Below are 19,377 nucleotides of genomic sequence, written 5' to 3'. Positions count from 1 at the left end.
CTGTATAGGTAACAACAACAAAAAAACAAATAAACATTTTTTGGCAGGTCGACTACAATAATTTTGTGCCTTGGTGGCCCAGGAAGGGGGTCTCTCCAAAATACATTTAAGCAGTGATGCCCCAAAAGTTCAACACACAATCTAAAACTCTATTTCCCAACATCCCCCATCCTCCCCAGGGCTCCAATCCCCTGTCTCCACTCCTGTCCTCCACCCATGGGAGTCGAGCCACCTGGCCAGATCCAGGCTCATCAATCAAACCCAGAGAGGATAGATGGAGCATCTGCAGCATGATCAGAAATCACCGACTGTAAATCTACTACAGAGACGCAACCGGGGAAAATATGTAGGAAGAATGTTCAGAATAATACTCGTCCACCATTCAGACAATGAGAGGTTGCCAGGTTCTGACAGACGACGGGCGACATCTCTGGAACTTAGAGAGCTCTCCTGTCACATATACGTATTTTATTCTATAGCAGTGTTTCCCAACTCCAGTCCTCCAGTACCCCAACAGCACACCTTTTTGTTGTAGCCCCGGTCAGGCACACCTGATTCAACTTGTCAACCTATCATCAAGCTCTCAATGAGCACACATTTTCTGAGGGCTACAACAAAAGTGTGTGCTGTTGGAGGTACTTGAGGACTGGAGTTGGGAAACACTGCTCTGCTAGACATCTCAACTCACAAAGACTAGTACTGCTCAATACCCCTGGGCCATGAGACATACCAGGAGACTGGATCATAGACATCTTAGACACAGATACAGTTATTGTAGCTCTGTCTGGCTCTTATTTGGCTGGGCTTGCAATACAGCATGGAGTAGATTGATGTTTCCTAGATGCACATGTGGACGTTTTCCTGTTCACAAGAGGTTAAACTCTTGTGAACAGAGGTTAAACTCACCTTCAGGAAGGACACAGAGCAGGTTCCTGCGGACGTTGAGTTCTCGGAGGGCCTTGAGTCGGCCGATGTGACGGGGCAGAGCAGTGATCTCATTACAGCTCACATCCTGTAGGGGGCACAACGCACAGCGTTAACTCAAACACATATCACTTTCTGGTGCATGTGCAGGATTTTGTTCTAGTCCTACACAAACACACCGGCTTTAAACTAATCAAGGTAATGATGAGCAGCAGATTAGTAGAATCAGGTGTGTTAGAGAAGGTCTGGTCTGTAAACCCAGTAGCTCTTTAGGAGGATGGTTGGTCACCCCTAGCCTGTCTCCTCACATGGAGTCAAACAAAGTCTCCCCTCCTCCCCTGTTTCCTGTTTACAGGCAGCGCTAGCTCCATTAGGGCTGGTTCCATTCATTTCACCCCTCAGTGAAGAACAGTACAGTTACGTAAGGCTAAGCTTGGCCAGGAACTCACACAGGAAACTAAGAGCTGAGTCTGACACTGGCATTTTTAGAGAGAGAGAAAGAGAGAGTCTTACCAGCTCCATGAGGCTCCTGAGCTGACCGATGGCCTCAGGTATACACACCAGCTTGTTGTTGCTGGCATTGAGGACTCGTAGGGGCAACCCACACAGGCAGGCTGGCAGAACACACAGCTGGTTCCGACTGTGAACACACACAGCTATATATTATTACACACAGCCTGGGACAGCATGACGACTGACACTGAGAGATGCAGATCAGAGAGATGAACGGGATGTCCAGATTGTCTACCATCTAGAGCTGACAAAGATCTATTCGGATGGAAACTTCAATAAAAGGTGTTAGATGAGATGTGTGTTGGAACTTATTCATGGATATATCCAATGGGAGGAAGACTTGTTAAGCAGCTTTTGTTTACATAGGAAAATAGACATTTTAATATTTTATAAACCAATTCAACTTAAGAGAGAGAAGGCAAAGAGCACTATCTGCATTGTAACAATGTGTTGCATAATGGTATTCATATTTACATTACACGAGTCAGTGAGTCAGTGTTTATGACTGTTTGTGTCTAGTGTAGTGTAAGAAACAGAATGCCCCATGGGGACAAACTACTCATTAGCTTTCCCATAAACACTTCCTCTCCCAGCACTGTACTGTACTTATGCAAAACATAAACACCAACAACCTGAATCTCAATCTAGTTCAGTCCAGCATGACAAAACAGCCCCCAAACCCTCCAAAAACCCTTAATAAAAAGAGGATTGTGGTATTCCCTCCCTGGCTTACACTAGCAGTTAGCCAAAATGCTTTAAAACAATCCAAGTCCTTTCGTAAACAGAGTAGAACACCTCCAAGCAGTTTAAACCTCTCATAAAACATGCTTCTGGTGTACTGTCTCCGGCTTACAGCTGCAGTTAGCCAGCACGCGGCAGGGGGTCAGTGGCTGGGAGAGAGACCATTGACAGAGCAGAGTGGTTTACAGATGACCCCAGAGAAAATAAGTTCTCCACTCCACATCAAAGGCTACAAATGAACCTGGAAATGACCCATCGGTACACACACAAACATGCGCTTTGTTCTTCTATCCTCGTGGAGGCCGAAAATTGATTTACATGCAGAATCCTACTTTCTCTAAACCCTAACCCTAACCTAACCCTAAACCTAATTGTAACCCTAACCCTATCCCCTAAGCTTAAAATAGCCTTCATCCTCATGGGGACATGGGAAATGCCCCACGAGGGAGAATTTTCCTTGTTTTACATGTGGGGACTTTAGGTCCTCTGACTCAGCACTGGCAGGAATATTCAGGAAATTAAATCAAATTGAGTTTATCCAGCTGTTCCCACACACACAGTGGGTTCCTGTGTGTGTGTGTGTGTGTTTGCTGTGGGTTCCTGTGTGTATGTTTGCGTGTGTGCCTGCATGCTTTCAAGTTTGCATGCATGTGTAGTGTTGCATCATATCTAGCTGTATCACTGTGCAGTCCAGGGGCTTGCCAAAGGCTCCACAGAGCCAGAGATGTCAAACACGGTCTCCGTCTCTGATCCAAGAGATTACAGACGGAATGAGAATGTATAGACAACACTGGCTGAATCCAATAATGTTAGCTAAGTGTGATGGGTCTGCACTCAAAAAGATAAAGCTTACTTCATAGTGTACACAGACGTTTCAACTTTGCAGCCTTCTTCAATGTGCAGGTAAAAATAGTTTTCATTAAAAACAGCATTAGCTAGCGTTAGCTAACTATGTTAGCGGAATGCAACCCCCTGTGGAGTAGTAACATAACAACACACAGGCCAAGAGAGAGGAGCTAGGAGCTGTCAGCTAGGACCACACAAGAACCACATCACATCATTAGGCAAAAACACAATCATAAGGAGCACACACTACACTCCCACTACACTGTACTGCAGCTAGCACAACAGCACAAGCTAACGCAATAGAGCAACAAGCTAGCATTACAATAGTTCACAGTAAAAGCTGACTGACTAAATAAAAGCTGACAGAATGAAAGAACATCACACTAAAACGCAGCAATAGAAATCAGCAAACTCCATGACACAACATGATAACAACAGCTGGCAGCTCCAAACAGCCTTCATCTCATTTCCTAGACAACTTCAAAAAAAGGTAGCTGTTTTTTCACAAGTGCCAAAGCTCTATCTACACTAGTGGTCTAGATACTGTAGTTACTGTACCACCAACTGAACTTTGCTCTTCCCGGGGGATATCCCTGAAGTAGACCTATGGTCTCTTGAGTCTTCTCAAGTATTTCGTGTGGATAGGGCAAGCACCCCTAGTGGTCCAAGTACCCCTGGTTGTCGAAGTACTCCTGGTTGTCCTAGTACCCCTGGTTGTCCGAGTACCCCTGGTTGTCCTAGTACCCCTGGTTGTCCTAGTACCCCTGGTTGTCCTAGTACCCCTGGTTGTCCTAGTACCCCTGGTTGTCCGAGCACCCCTGGTTGTCCTAACACCCCTGGTTGTCCTAGTACCCTTGGTTGGGAACCACTGATCTAGACAACAAAGAGCTTTCATTCTCTTTCCATCATGATACAGGACAGGAACAGAACGATCCTAAAAATAAAGCAGTCCTTTTTATGTGTTCCTGGTGCAGACATGGAGAGCGTTCTCTATTTCCTGTTTTGACTGCGATATGAAAAGCTACACATTTAAATCTGACTATCTGTCGGTGTCTCCATGGCATCCAATAACATTCCTGTCTAGTGGTGTAAAACACATCCCCTGGTGCTGTCACTGGGGCACTCACATCACATTATACTCAGACACACACGCATGCACTACATCAGCTAACGCCAACTGAGGCTCAGTGATGAGAAGATAAACTAGACTTTCTCTCCCTTCAGGTGTAGCATTTAGATAACTAATTAAATTAATCACTTATTCAATTAATAATTAACTTAACCTGAGTAATATGACCGCAACACAACAAGCATATATTCATGCATGCGCATGTGTCTGTCTGTCTGTCTGTCTGTCTGTCTGTCTGTCTGTCTGTCTGTCTGTCTGTCTGTCTGTCTTAGAGATATGACTAACGCACTTGCCTCAGTTACACGGTGGTGTGAGCATGAATGAAGAGATTAGAGACATGAAGTACAGAGACTACTGAGCTTGTCTCAGGTTGATGATGCATACAGCCGGCAGTAAAAAAACAGGTTAGCACTGATATGATGACTCTTCCTCTCTCCCTTTATGCCTCTCTCTCCCTCTCCCTACATATCTGTCTCTCTCTCTCTCCCCCTGCCCTTCTTTCTCTCTCGCTCTCTCGCTCACTCTCTCATTTTCTATCTCTCTCTCTGTCGATAACTAGATAAAGAAGGAGTGGACACTGGAGAAAGATAGAATGAAACAGTTAGAGTGACCTGGGTATGAGATCATAGTGTATTACACAAACACAGACAGACAGGATGTGTTGTTGCCTTATGGTCCTGCCATGAGGATGGAAGTGGTGACATCAGCCCGTTGAGAGGTGTCGTGATGCGGAAGGCTAACAAGCATGTCGGCCCTGGGGAACAGTTGGCACCAAACACCTGGGTCTTAACAAGCCCTGGGCCAAACTGACACCTGCTAACTGTTAACCCTCTGCTGCCTATCAAATATCAACTGACATCTAAGGGAGGAAGGCCATAAAGATCATCAAGGACATCAACCACCCGAGCCACTGCCTGTTCACCCCGCTATCATCCAGAAGGCGAGGTCAGTACAGGTGCATCAAAGCTGGGACCGAGAGACTGAAAAACAGCTTCTATCTCAAGGCCATCAGACTGTTAAACAGCCACCACTAACATTGAGTGGCTGCTGCCAACACACTGACACTGACACTGACTCAACTCCAGCCACTTTAATAATGGGAATTGATGGGAAATGATGTAAATATATCACTAGCCACTTTAAACAATGCTACCTTATATAATGTTTACATACCCTACATTATTCATCTCATATGCATACGCATATACTCAAATCAAATCAAATCAAATTTATTTATATAGCCCTTCGTACATCAGCTGATATCTCAAAGTGCTGTACAGAAACCCAGCCTAAAACCCCAAACAGCAAGCAATGCAGGTGTAGAAGCACGGTGGCTAGGAAAAACTCCCTAGAAAGGCCAAAACCTAGGAAGAAACCTAGAGAGGAACCAGGCTATGTGGGGTGGCCAGTCCTCTTCTGGCTGTGCCGGGTGGAGATTATAACAGAACATGACCAAGATGTTCAAATGTTCATAAATGACCAGCATGGTCGAATAATAATAAGGCAGAACAGTTGAAACTGGAGCAGCAGCACATATACTGTACTCTATATCATCGACTGCATCCTTATGTAATACATGTATCACTAGCCACTTTAACTATGCCACTTTGTTTACATACTCATCTCATATGTATATACTGTACTCGATATCAGCTACTGTATCTTGCCTATGCTGCTCTGTACCATCACTCATTCATATATCCTTATGTACATATTCTTTATCCCCTTACACTGTGTATAAGACAGTAGTTTTGGAATTGTTAGTTAGATTACTTGTTGGTTATTACTGCATTGTCGGAACTAGAAGCACAAGCATTTCGCTACACTCGCATTAACATCTGCTAACCATGTGTATGTGACAAATAAAATTTGATTTGATTTGATTTAATGTATTTAACCCATTACTGAACCAATAATGGCACCTCATAGGGATATCTGTGCAAACACAACTTTAAGGATCAACCACTGATATTGAGCAACTCTTGGAAAAAGATTGGAGGTGTTTCTAATAACATTGAAAACAAATGTGTTTCTCACTCAACACAGTCAACTGTTAACAGTAGGTCCAAGTCTTACCTGAGGTTTAAGGAGGTGAGTGACTGTAGGTTGATGATGGTGTCAGGAATAGTTTTGATACAGTTGTGATATAGGTTCAGCGATTCCAAGGCGACCAGGTGACACACCTCCGAGGGGACCTCTGCCAAACGATTCCTTGACAGGTCTGACGAGAGAGGGAGAGAGAGAAAGAAATAGGAAGAAGAGACAGATATCACCTGCAGATGTATACTAGTGCCACTAGGTGTCTCTCTCCCAAGCTCAGTACCTCCATACAACCCAGTTTACCAACAGGGAGAGAATAGCCTTGGAGGGGGACTGAGCTAAACTGTACAAGGCTACAGGTTAGTACAAGACTTCCTGTATTCTTGGCTACGGTCTCACAACAGCGAATAACAGTGATATCAGTTAGCTACTATGTTCACTGTTCAGATTAGCTCCGCTCCACTGCTGCCCATTGTTCCACGGTGATTTAGTGAATTCAACTGTGATGTCCTAAAACGCTCACGTCTATAAGGAAGCCTGTATGACGTCACAGACACCACAATGGAAGGAAGTTCAGTTAAAAACAGCAACACTCAGAATCAAAATGCTTCTCATAGTTGATCTTCCGTTCAGGCAAAACAGCTTCAGTGTGATTCAAAGGCCTGCTAGCACTAGTAGCACTGAAAGGAAATAATGAGGACGGAGGCCTGAAAATAACATCACAATGGGTGTGAGTGTGCTTATATGTGTGTAGTATCTGTGTATCACAGGAGGCTGTTGAGGGGAGGATGGCTCATAATAATGGCTGGAACGGAGCGAATGGAAAGGCATCAAACACCTGGAAACGGAGTTTGATGTATTTGATACCATTCCACTGATTCTGATCCAGTCATTAACACAAGCCCGTTCTCCCCAATTAAGGTGCCACCAACCTCCTGTGGTGTGTATTTATAAAGACAAATCACCTACAGTGAATCTAGCATCACATTACGACCACCTCATACTACACTACACATCTAATGAGAGACAGCTCCTGTTACGCTACAACAACATTAACACCTTGGATGTTACCTGAGGGTGGCTTGGTATGGGCATGACAGAAAGATTAAGGCTCAAACTGAGACACATATTGGGTTGTGGGGACGGGTGTGTGTGTGTGTGTGTGTGTGTGTTTGCAGGGCAGGCATTATGGGTGATACAATGGTCATGTGATGCAACACTGATGATAACATGGCCTAGGGCAAATCCCCCCAGGGTCAATCCCGACCTCAGCTACCCCAGACTGAAGTGTTTCCAGAAAGCAGACTTTTACATCTCTCTCTCTAACAACTAACTCCACCATCCCTCCTCATTTCCTACCTCCCACTCTCTCCTCCCTCTTTCTTGCTATCCATCGCTTTCACAAGCTCTGTCTCCCTCATTTTCCCTCTCTCCATCTCTCCCTGCAGAGTTAGCCATCAACCCTCACACACTCCGTCAGCACATAGTTTAAATACATAGGCACACATAGGGGCCTAGTTAGTTTTAGACCTACAGTATATACTTACTTACGCAGACAGACACACTCAAACACAAATGTGTTTTGAAAGTGTGTGTGTAATGTCTGAAACACACAGAAGCCAATCAGTCAATACACAGCATGCTGAAAACTTCCCCAGAACCAGTACAGGAAATGAAGTGAAGGGAACAATAATCCCCATGGGATGGATTCACCCTTAACACCATAGCTATACAATCAGATGGGCAGACACGTATACATGTAGCCTACACAAAGCCACACAGACAGGTATCCTGGTTAGGCTTGGAGTGGCCTATTACTACGTGGCTCTATAAAAGGTATAATACAAGGTGTGTGATGGAGAGGAAGCAGTGTGTGTGTAGGCAGTAAACAGTGTCATTATGAGTTATCAGAGACCAGACCTCTTTCACTAACATCTCCCTACAGAGAGCACTCAGAAACATGTTGCTTTACATTATTTCCACTCCTCCTTTATGTGAGACATCTGTAATGTCTTTATTCTTTTGGAACTTCTGTGAGTGTAATGTTTACTGATCATTTTTGTTTATTTCACTTTTGTATAATATCACAAGAAATTTGTGAGTGGTTGAAAAACTAGTTTTAATGATTCCAATCTGTATATATAATTATCACGATATTAATCAAATAATGTTTAAAAAGATGCATATCTGCTTCAGACTCAAGAATGCCTGAACAAACCAAAAGCTTGAATGTTTCTTATTTAATGTCAGAAGTAGAACTCACAGATAACATTTTAACTCCACTTTTGTTTAAGCTGTAAACCCTTACAAGTCATGAGCAAGAAATAAATAAATAAATAGAGCAAGTCAATATGCATTACAACTGTTAGCCTAATGGCACATCACCGTTGAAGTTGGGGTAGTTGAGCCTAATGGCACATCACCGTTGAAGTTGGGGTAGTTGAGCCTAATGGCACATCACTGTTGAAGTTGGGGTAGTTGTTGTCTTACAAGTTACAAGCAAGAAAGACAAGTCTGTCTACAGTCTCAGGCTTTAAAACTGCCCTATGGCAGGTCACTATGTTGGGGTGGGCAGGAATGCACAGGTAGCGCTTTGCCATGTGACTGACTTTGGGAAAGTTCTTTGGGTGGATCTTCCACCAGTCCAGTGGATTGGTTTCACTGTCAGCATCAGGAGACTGAAGGGCTTTTTGAAAAAACTGCCCAGTGACTTTCTCTTTTTAACTGTCAGTTGTGGTGAAGCAGCAGCAATGTCTCCCTGTGCTGGGCTTGGGTTTTCATGTCCCTCATTGACCATTTCTGAGACAGCTCTTATGTGGCCCACCTTCTCCTCTTTGATGTAATGTGTTTTGAACCGAGGGTCGACCAATGAGGCCATGTCCAGGAGGTCATCTGTGGCTAGATCATCATATTTCTCATTCAGATAGTCCATGACTATCGTTTTGATGGTTTGGGTGAGCTCTGTTTCACCATCATCAGGTTTCATGACCTCTGTATTGAACAGGTGTAGTACTGGCTTTAGGTAAGACACACTGACATAAGACTCACCCGACAGAGCATCTGTGAATTCTAGGAGTGGGGTCAATGCCTGGTTGATGGACTCAAGAACATCTATATCTATATCTGTATAAGTGGGAGCTAAGTGCCAGGTCTTCTTGTCACTGGACAAGACCTGTGAAATGTTTTTCTCCTGCTCCAGTACTCTTTGCACCATCTTTTGAAGTGATCCCCACCTGGTAGGCGACTCTGTCACCAACTTGTTCTGGGGTAGGTTGTGTTCTTTTTGAGCAACTGCCAGGTCTCTCTTCTTTTTCCACCAATAGGAAAAGGCACCTACCACTTTCTTACATACTCCAAATGCTCGATCCACCCATTTGTCTCTACCCACTCTCTCTAAGAGAAATCAAGAGATATTAATAAATAAATAAAATCACAATAATGCCTTTAGTTATGTACAAATATAATATCTAACTTAATCAGTTGATGGGGGAAAAAAATCACATTTAGTTCACTCTAACCAATCACTTCAATATACACAATTGACAAGGTTACTTACCAATGGCCAAGTGCAGACAATGTCCAAAACATTGTAGTCGGGTCCATTTGTTGATTTGAGCGGCCTTCACCACGTTCACACCACTATCCTTTGTTATGCAGACCTGTCTGCCTTGACTGAGTCCCCAGGAGGCGAGAGCGTCAATGAGCCCCTCTGCTATAGCTTCAGTTGAACCCTTTTTATCAATCATTTCTTTGTTGGAAGCTGCTCCTTCTCCATGGCTATCACTACCACTGTTTTCACCTACATCACTACCACTGTTTTCACCTACATCACTACCACTGTTTTCACCTACATCACTCATTTTTCGTGGTTAATAGTGGCGACTCCATCACTCGAGGTGCTAAGTGGTTTTTAGTGGGCGTATACCTCTCCACGTGCATATTGTCACTTCTCCGCACGTTCCTGCTGGGTCACAGAGGTGAAATGGACTGCTGTACCTAATTACTCTATATCGACATTATTGAAAATGAATCTAAAAGGTTTTTATATCGTTATTGAGGGAAGTAATTACCTCGATAATCATTGATATTGATTTATCGCCCTACCCAACCCCCACTATTACACCCGCCCAAACCCCATCCTGCGACCTAAGAGGTATATATCAGATGCTCAACATGCTCTACTCACACCTACTGTGATGGTCCGGGCCTAAACCATGCAAAAACAACACTAGACATTATGGAACAGAAAGCTTTTACTATCTCATCCTGGAATATACAAGGCCTGAGGTCATCTGCCTTTGGCCTAAAGAGCAGGAACCCAGACTTCATCAAAGAAATTGGAAATTCAGACATTGTCATCCTACAAAAAAAATGGTATAAAGGAGACAGGCCCACTGGTTGCCCTCTAGGTTACAGAGAGCTGCTAGTCCCATCCACCACCCTACCAGGTGTGAAACAGGGAAGAGACTCAGGGCATATGCTAATTTGGCATAGAGCAGACCTAACACACACTATTAAATTAGTCAAAAGGGGAACATTTTACAGAAATTAATAAGGAAATGATCTCAACAGAGAAAAATGTCCTCGTGTGCTAAATATATCCAATAGAATCTAAATGATGACAGCTTCTAAATCCTAGAGGGGGAGATCAACAATTTTCAGGCTCAGGGACATGTACTAGTCTGTGGTGACCTAAATGCCAGAACTGGATAAGAACCCAACACCCTCAGCGGGACAAACACCTACCTGGAGGTGACAGCATTCCTTCCCCCATATACCCCCCTAGACACAACTACGACCACATAACCAACAAAAACGTGTCACAACTCCTGCAGCTCTGTCGGACTCTGGGTATGTACATAGTCAATGGTAGGCTTTGAGGGGGCTCATATGGAAGGTACAACTATAGCTCATCTCTTGGCAGTAGCACTGTAGACTACTTTATCACTGACCTCAACCCAGAGTCTCTTAGAGCGTTCACAGTCAGTCCACTGACACCCCTATCAGATCACAGCAAAATCACACTCTAATTGAACAGAGCTATGCTCAAATCACAAGACATAAAAGCCAAAGGAACTGAATAATATTAAGAAATGCTATAGATGGAAGGAAAATAGTGTGGAAAACGACCAAAAAACCATTAGGCAACAACAAATTCAATCCCTTCTAGACAATTCCCGGGACAAAGGTTTCACTATAATAGTGAAGGTGTAAACTTGGCAGTAGAACGCTTTCAAGCAGACAACCTAAGAAAATGAACAACAATGACAAATGGTTTGATGTATAATGCAAAAACCTAAGAAAGAAATTGAGAAACCTATCCAACCAAAAACATAGAGACCTAGAAAACCTGAGCCTACGCCTTCACTATGGTGAATCACTAAAAACAATACAGAAATACATTACGGAAAAAGAAGGAGCAGCACGTCAGAAATCAGCTCAATGTAACTGAAGAATCCATAGAATTGAACCACTTCTGGGAAAATTGGAAAACTCTAAACAAACAACAACACAAAGCGCTACCTATCCAAAACGGAGATGTATGGATAAACCACTTCTCCAATCATTTTGGCTCTATAACAAAGAACAAACAGCAAAAACATATACATGATCAAATGCAAATCTTAGAATCAACTATTAAAGACTACCAGAACCCACTGGATTCTCTAATTTCATTGAATGAACTACAAAATAAATGACAAACCCTCCCAACCCCAAAATGCCTGAATGAAATTATAAAATATATAGACCACAAATTCCAATTGGCTATACTCTTTAACATCATCCTCAGCTCTGACATCTTCCACAATATTTGGAACAAAGGACTGATCGCCCCAATCCACAAAAGTGGAGACACATTTGACCCCAATAACTACCAGGGGATATGCGTCAACAGCAACCTCGGGACAATCCTCGCCATTCTCATTAACAGCAGACTCGTACATTTCTTCAGCAAAAACAATGTACTGAGCAAGTGTCAAATTGGCTTTTTACCAAACTACCGTACAACAGCCCACGTATTCACCCTGCACACCCTAATTGACAAACAAACCAAAACAAAGGCAGTCTTCTCATGCTTTGTTGATTTCAAAAAAGCTTTCAACTCAATCTGGCATGAGGGTCTGCTATCCTCCACCAAATTTCAGTGGGTGCAAGACCTGGAGAGGGCTACAAGCCACAGTGTCTCGCACCCACTATGAAATTTGGTGGAGGATCAGTGATCTGGGGGTGCTTCCGCAAGGCTTTAATCGGGCAGATTTGTCTTTGTGAATGACGCATGAATCAAGCCACGTGTACAAGGTTGTCCTGGAAGAAAACTTGCTTCCTTCTGCTCTGACAATGTTCCCCAAATCTGAGGATTGTTTTCTCCAGCAGGACAATGCTCCATGCCACACAGCCAGGTCAATCAAGGTGTGGATGGAGGACCACTAAATCAAGACCCTGTCATGGCCAGTCCAATCTCCAGACCAGAACCCCATTGAAAACTACTGGAATGTGATCAAGAGGAAGATGGATGGTCACAAGCCATCAAACAAAGCCTGAGCTGCTTGAATATTTGCAACATGAGTGGCATAAAGTCCCCCAACATCAATGTGAAAGACTGGTGGAGAGTATGCCAAGACGCATGAAAGCTGTGATAAAAAAATCAGGGTTATTCCAACAAATATTGATTTGTGAACTCTTCCTAAGTTAAAACATTAGTATTGTGTTGCTTAAAAATGAATATGAACTTATTTTCTTTGCATTATTTGAGGTCTGACAACACTGCATCTTTTTTTGTTATTTTGACCAGTTGTGATTTTCTGCAAATAAATGCTCTAAATGACCATTTTTAATTGGAATTTGGGAGAAATGTTGTCAGTCAGTAGTTTATAGAATAAAACAAAAAATGTAATTTTACCCAAACACATACCTATAAATAGTCAAACCAGAGAAACTGATCATTTTTCAGTGGTCTCTCAATTATTTCCAGAGCTGTATATCAATGAATTGGCGAGGGCACAAGAACAGTCTGCAGAACCTGGCCTCACCCTATTAGAATCTGAAGTCAAATGTCTACTGTTTGCCAATAATCTGGTGCCTCTGTCCCCAACCAAGGAGGGCCTACAGCAGCACCTAGATCTTCTGCACATATTCTGTCAGACCTGGGCCCTGACAGTAAATCTCAGTAAGACTAAAATAATGGTGTTCCAAAAAAGGTCCAGTTGTCAGGACACCATTGCCCTAGGGCACACAAAAACTATACATACCTCGGCCTAAACATCAGCGCCACAGGTACCTTCACAAAGCTGTGAACGATTTGAGAGACAAGGCAAGAAGGGTCTTCTATGCCATCAAAAGGAACATAAAATTGGACATCCCAATTAGGATCTGGCAAAAAAATATGTGAATCAGTTACTTTGACCTTCATGGTTGTGAGGTCTGGGGTCTGCTCACCAACCAAGAATTCACAAAATGGGACAAAAAAAATTGAGACTCTGCATGCAGAATTCTACCAAAATATAATCTGCGTACAACGTAAAACACAAAATAATGCATGCAGAGAAGAATTAGGCCGATACCCGCTAATTATCAAATCCAGAGAAGAGAAGTTCAATTCTACAACCACCTAAAGGGAAGTGATTCCCAAACCTTCCATAACAAAGCCATTACCGACCTGGAGAAGAGCCCCCTAAGCAAGCTGGTCCTGGGGCTCTGTTCACAAACACAAACAGACCCCACAGAGCCCCAGGACCGCAACACAATCAGACCCAACCAGATAGTGAGAAAACAAAAAGATAATGCCTTGACACATTGGAAAGCATTTACAAAAAACAGAGCAAACTAGAACGCTATTTGGCCCTAAACAGAGAGTACCCAGTGCCAGAATACCTGACCACCATGACTGACCCAAAATTAAAGAAATCTTTGACTATGTACAAACTCAGTGAGCATAGCCTTGCTATTGAGAAAGGCTGCCGATGGCAACCTGGCTCTCAAGAGAAGACAGGCTATGTGCACACTGCCCACAAAATGGAAACTTAGCTGCACTTTCTAATCTCCTGCCAAATGTATGACCATAGAGAAACATATTTCCCTCAGATTACACAGACCTACAAATCGAAAACAAATCCAATTTTGATTAACTCCCATATCTACTGGGTGAAATACCACAATGTGCAATCACAGCAGCAAGATTTGTGACCTGTTGCCACAAGAAAAGGGCAACTAGTGAAGACCAACATAATTTTAAATACAACCTATATTTATGTTTATTTATTTTCCCTATTTGAACTATTTGCACATCATTACAACACTGTATATATTAATATTTTGGAACTTTTGTGAGTGTAATGTTAATTGTTCATTATTTCACTTTTGTTTATTATCTATTTCACTTGCTTTGGCAATGGAAACATTTGTTTCCAATGCCAATAAAGCCCCTTAAATATAATTTGAATTGAATGAGAGAGAAGAGGGAGAGTCTGTACTTGTGTGTGTGATCCAGCACACTCATAGGCATGGAACCAAATCAAATCCATTTTTATTTGTCACATACACCTGGTTAGCAGATGTTAATGCGAGTGTAGCGAAATGCTTGTGCTTCTAGTTCCGACCATGCAGTAATATCTAACAAGTAATCTGACCAAACAACTCCACAACAACTACCTTATACACACACAAGTGTAAAGGAATGAATAAGAATATGTATATAAAAATATATGAATGAGTGATGGCCGAACAGCATAGGCAAGATGCAGTAGATGGTAGAGTACAGTATATACATATGAGATGAGTAATGTTGGGTATGTAAATATTATATAAAGTGGCTAATGATACACATCTGTGTGGGAGAGGAGAGAAAACGGTAAGAGGGGGAGAGAGAAAAAGACGACAGCGGGCTGACTGCTGTATGCTACAGTATCTGTGTCTAAAGAACCACAGTCTCCATCAGCACAGAGAGAGGGAGAGAAAGAGACAGCACACACACAGCTGATTGTTGGATGGGGAAATAGAAGGAGAGGAGAAGCACAAATGAGACGGCCAGGTGGAGGTGAAGGGGTGAATCACTGTGCCTCAAGGTGGTCTCCTAGTCTGACACCCGTGACCTAAATATACCCTCCTCCCCCACACACACAACAGGATTTCCGTTAGCCGGTGATAGCCAGCACTTGGCCGATCCAAAAAATTGAAAAGCTGATGAATAAAATTGCCGCTTGCGAATTGTCTGGGAGCAGAAGAAAAACTCCCATTGTGAAATAATGCTGATGGAATTGAGGGAAATACCAGTCGATGTAAAAACGTTTGACTGGTCATGCTTATTGGTCTATAGGTTAATTTGCATAATTTAGTGGAATTAAATTGGCACGTTTGTACAGTATATTGTACAGTATAAAGCCTATCTTATTTATCATCACATGCTGCTGCATCTCAAACAGGAAGGCAGGCTTCATCAGCGCATCACATTTCACCATATCCGTGGAAGCAATTATTTTATATAAACTTTCTTTCATTGTCCAGTAGCCAATGGCATAATCCTAGTCATATTAGCAACCCATGCTAGTTGTTGCATATTAGATCTCCCCTCTCTCTAAATTTCTAACGGATATTTTCATCTCTGCAACATGAAATCGCTCACATGTTCGGTAAGCTTTTAACAATTTTTTCCACTAATTGCGTTACGTAACGAACATTCGCGCATAGCCTACTGCCTTGTGTGCATTGCTTCCCTTATAATGTGAAGAAATAATAGTTTATCAACATTTTAAGCTAAGCTTTCTCATCTCTTGCATCAGACTCATTGCTCTTTACAGTTTTTTTATGTAGCCTAGGCCTACTGGTTGTACACATTTGGGATCTATCGTCCCACAACTGTCCCAGAGTCTGTTTGGAACAGGCTATTTCTTTCTAGACAAGCTGACCAATAGAATAAGTTAACATTTCTACTATGGGGGATAGTGGATTGGTATAGGCTAGTGATGTTGCTGTTCGTTACTGGTCTTATTGGATGAGGAAAAGTAAATGTGGACAGTTATTCTAACATCTTCAAAGTGCACATCAGAATTCAGTAAGAAGGACAGCACATTGTTGCATCCTCGACTTGCATGTTCTGTTAATATGAACTACTATAATCTAAATGTGATTTCTGCCATTCTGAGCACCGTTGGTGGACGCCCTAATCAGGTTTTGCATCCAATGCACATGGGTCCGGTAAATTTCTCAAATGTCCGGTAAATTTCTCAAATGTCCGGTAAATGAAAATGCTGCTGGTCAAATGTCTGGCGCCACATTTTCCTAAAGGAAACCCTGACACACACACACACAGACACACACACAAAGCCTCGAGCAGTCTCTCGACCTGACACACTTCATGATTAGTGTGTGTGTGTGGTGTGAGTATGTAGGAGTACCATATGCTAACCCAAAAGCGTAAAAATAAAAAAACATTCCTCTTCACACACACACAAGGCCCATGCTCAAGGCCCAAGGGTGAGATGTTTCAGTATCCTACCCCACTGCCCTTTACATGACCCCATAGTGCTGGGAAACACACACAAGAACACACACACACACACAGGGGACTCTCCTATTTTAGCTGATTTTTAACAGGCTGTATTCAGATCAGAGCAATGAAGACAATGTGCAGTTGACATAGTGTGTACAGTCTCTGAGAGCCCTGAAATAAGTGAGAAGAAAATTGGACCAGAAGTTCAAAAGAAACTACTATAGGGTCATGTTTCAGCTATGTTTTTCTTGTCTTTCTGAAAATAACAGGTGCCAACCTTCCACAGGTGCAAAATGCTTAGTCAAAACTCTCACTCCTGCTTCCTTTACTGCCTGTAAGGAGTAAGGAGGGGATTTTACACGGTCAGCTGTGTCGTACATACCGCATACCTTTCTGAACATGAATACAGTAGTAACCTAGATAATGTTCACCTGATTCCTGTGCAACTCTTGAAAACAGTTTAGCAGCTTAGCACCAACAACAACGACAGAATGATTGTGGGTTATGCAGAAATGCTTGTATGCTCAAACGGTGAAGAAAAAAACTACCTCTGACACACACTCATGTGACAAGACGCATGCACGCATCCACTCTTTACCGCTTGCTCTGTAATAGAGTAGAATTTGGATTTCAAAATAATATAAACGTGAATAATGAAACACCATTTATAATTCTCTTATTTTTTTCATTACATTGTTGAACATAATATACTCAACAGGTTAATCAAGGTTCCAAAGTGGGATCTTGGCTAGTTTTAAAGTTAGGGCCCATTTTATACAGAGAAATTGGCATAGCAGGCAATGTAACCAATCAGAGCCCTCCTCTTAATTGTATCATTGCACATCCTGCAAATCACCAGCAGAGTGTGAACATTTTGAATCTATTTTCACATTCACATTGTTGGTAGTGCGTACAAACTGAATCATAACTCTGTTACTTTGAGATCCCACTCTGGACCTTTGATATGCCTGTTGACTATATTATTTTCAACAATATAGAGAAACATTTGCACATTTTATTTTTCAAAATTCCTATTTTAAAAAATAAATAAAAATACTACTCATATTACAGAGCAATGCTTCATATTTATGACATATGATAAAGCTTCATATGACAACAGTTCTAAAGATGAAACATTATGGAGTACTAAAGGAGGCCTAGGTAAGGCCAAAATATTAAAAGAAAAGGCCAACTTTAATACATTATTCTCATTTATGCTTTTAGATACTTTTGTATTTATAATGTATATTTGACATTTGTATGTGGACACCCTTCAAATGAGTTGCTGACAGTTGTATTAAATCAAGCACACAGCCATGCAATCTCTATGGACAGACATTGGCAGTAGAATGGCAGCATTTATTTTTAAACTCTGCATTGTTGGGAAGGGCTCGTAAGGAGCATTTCACTGTAAAGTCGACACCAGTTTTATTCGGCGAAGGTGAGACAACATTTGATTCTATCTTTCTATGAGCTCTTGATGTCAATTTTTATTTGTTATCCCTCTTTCCCGCTTCCTTTAATCCAAACACCACCAGCTGAATTGTTCAACTGACAGCCAACAGATACAGACCCCTGCGTTGCTGAATAGAGTCTGGCTCTTTATTGTTGGAAAGATACAGTTCTGCAAGCACACGCACGCATTCACACAAAATGGATACGAAGGTAGCCCAGATGGCATGGCTTATCATTCTAATCCCTGGCACACATTATATTGACAGAGCTGCAACTGCTCTTGCTGCAGCATGGGGCTGCATGTGTGTGCGTGCATCTGTATCTTTGTGTTTGTGTGACTGCATGTGTGTGTGTATTTCTGAAAAAGGGTTAGACACAGGGGAACTCTCTTAATGTATGGTGTGAGACCCTTTAATATGGACCTTGTTCACACCCCCGGCCCCAGACATACAGTGACGGGGCAACTCGTCATCCAGGCACAGCCATGTATTTACATTTTAGTCATTTAGCAGATGCTATTATTCAGAGCAACTTACAGTACTCGTGGGCACATATATTTACATACATATTTGGTGTGACTTCACATAATACATGCAATAGTTTGTCTCATATAAGCTCAGTAAAAAAAGAAACGTCCTCTCACTGTCAACTGCGTTTATTTTCAGCAGACTTAACATGTGTACATATTTGTATGAACATAAGATTAAACAACAGACAGAAACTGAACAGGTTCCACAGACATGTGACTAACAGAAATGGAATAATGTGTCCCTGAACAAAGGGGGACAGGGGGGTCAAAAACAACAGTCAGTATCTGGTGTGGCCACCAGCTGCATTAAGTACTGCAGTGCATCTCTTCCTCATGGACTGCACCAGATTTGCCAGTTCTTGCTGTGAGATGTTACCCCACTCTTCCACCAAGGCACCTGCAAGTTCCCGGACATTTCTGGGGGGAATGGCCCTAGCCCTTACCGAACGAACAAACAGGTCCCAGATGTGCTTAATGGGGTTCAGATCCGGGCTCTTCGCTGGCCATGGCAGAACACTGACATTCCTGTCTTGCAGGAAATCGCACACAGAACGAGCAGTATGGCTGGTGGCATTGTCATGCTGGAGGGTCATGTCAGGATGAGCCTTCAGGAAGGGTACCACATGAGGGAGGAGGATGTCTTCCCTGTAACACAGTGTTGAGATTGCCTGCAATGACAAGCTCAGTCCGATGACGCTGTGACACACCGCCCCA

The 19,377-nt window shown here is 42.5% G+C and overlaps 1 protein-coding gene across 8 annotated transcripts in view; it reads right to left on the bottom strand.

Moving 5' to 3' along the window:
* LOC112234756 (leucine-rich repeat and calponin homology domain-containing protein 1-like) overlaps positions 1-19,377 on the bottom strand; it is a 97,166-nt gene that overhangs the window by 43,759 nt on the left and 34,030 nt on the right. For all 8 annotated transcript variants that reach the window (XM_024389561.2, XM_024403049.2, XM_024389565.2 and 5 more), the window contains exons 2-4: positions 6,230-6,374; positions 1,438-1,564; positions 907-1,012 (exon numbers count right to left, since the gene is read on the bottom strand). In XM_024389561.2, the coding sequence (XP_024245329.1) occupies positions 907-1,012; positions 1,438-1,564; positions 6,230-6,374 (378 nt within the window). The remainder of the gene's footprint in view (positions 1-906; positions 1,013-1,437; positions 1,565-6,229; positions 6,375-19,377) is intronic.

Source organism: Oncorhynchus tshawytscha, linkage group LG26 (assembly GCF_018296145.1).
Source record: "Oncorhynchus tshawytscha isolate Ot180627B linkage group LG26, Otsh_v2.0, whole genome shotgun sequence".
Classification (NCBI taxonomy): domain Eukaryota; kingdom Metazoa; phylum Chordata; class Actinopteri; order Salmoniformes; family Salmonidae; genus Oncorhynchus; species Oncorhynchus tshawytscha.
The sequence above is the reverse complement of the archived record's forward strand: the minus strand, read 5'-3'. Positions and strand labels throughout refer to the sequence as shown.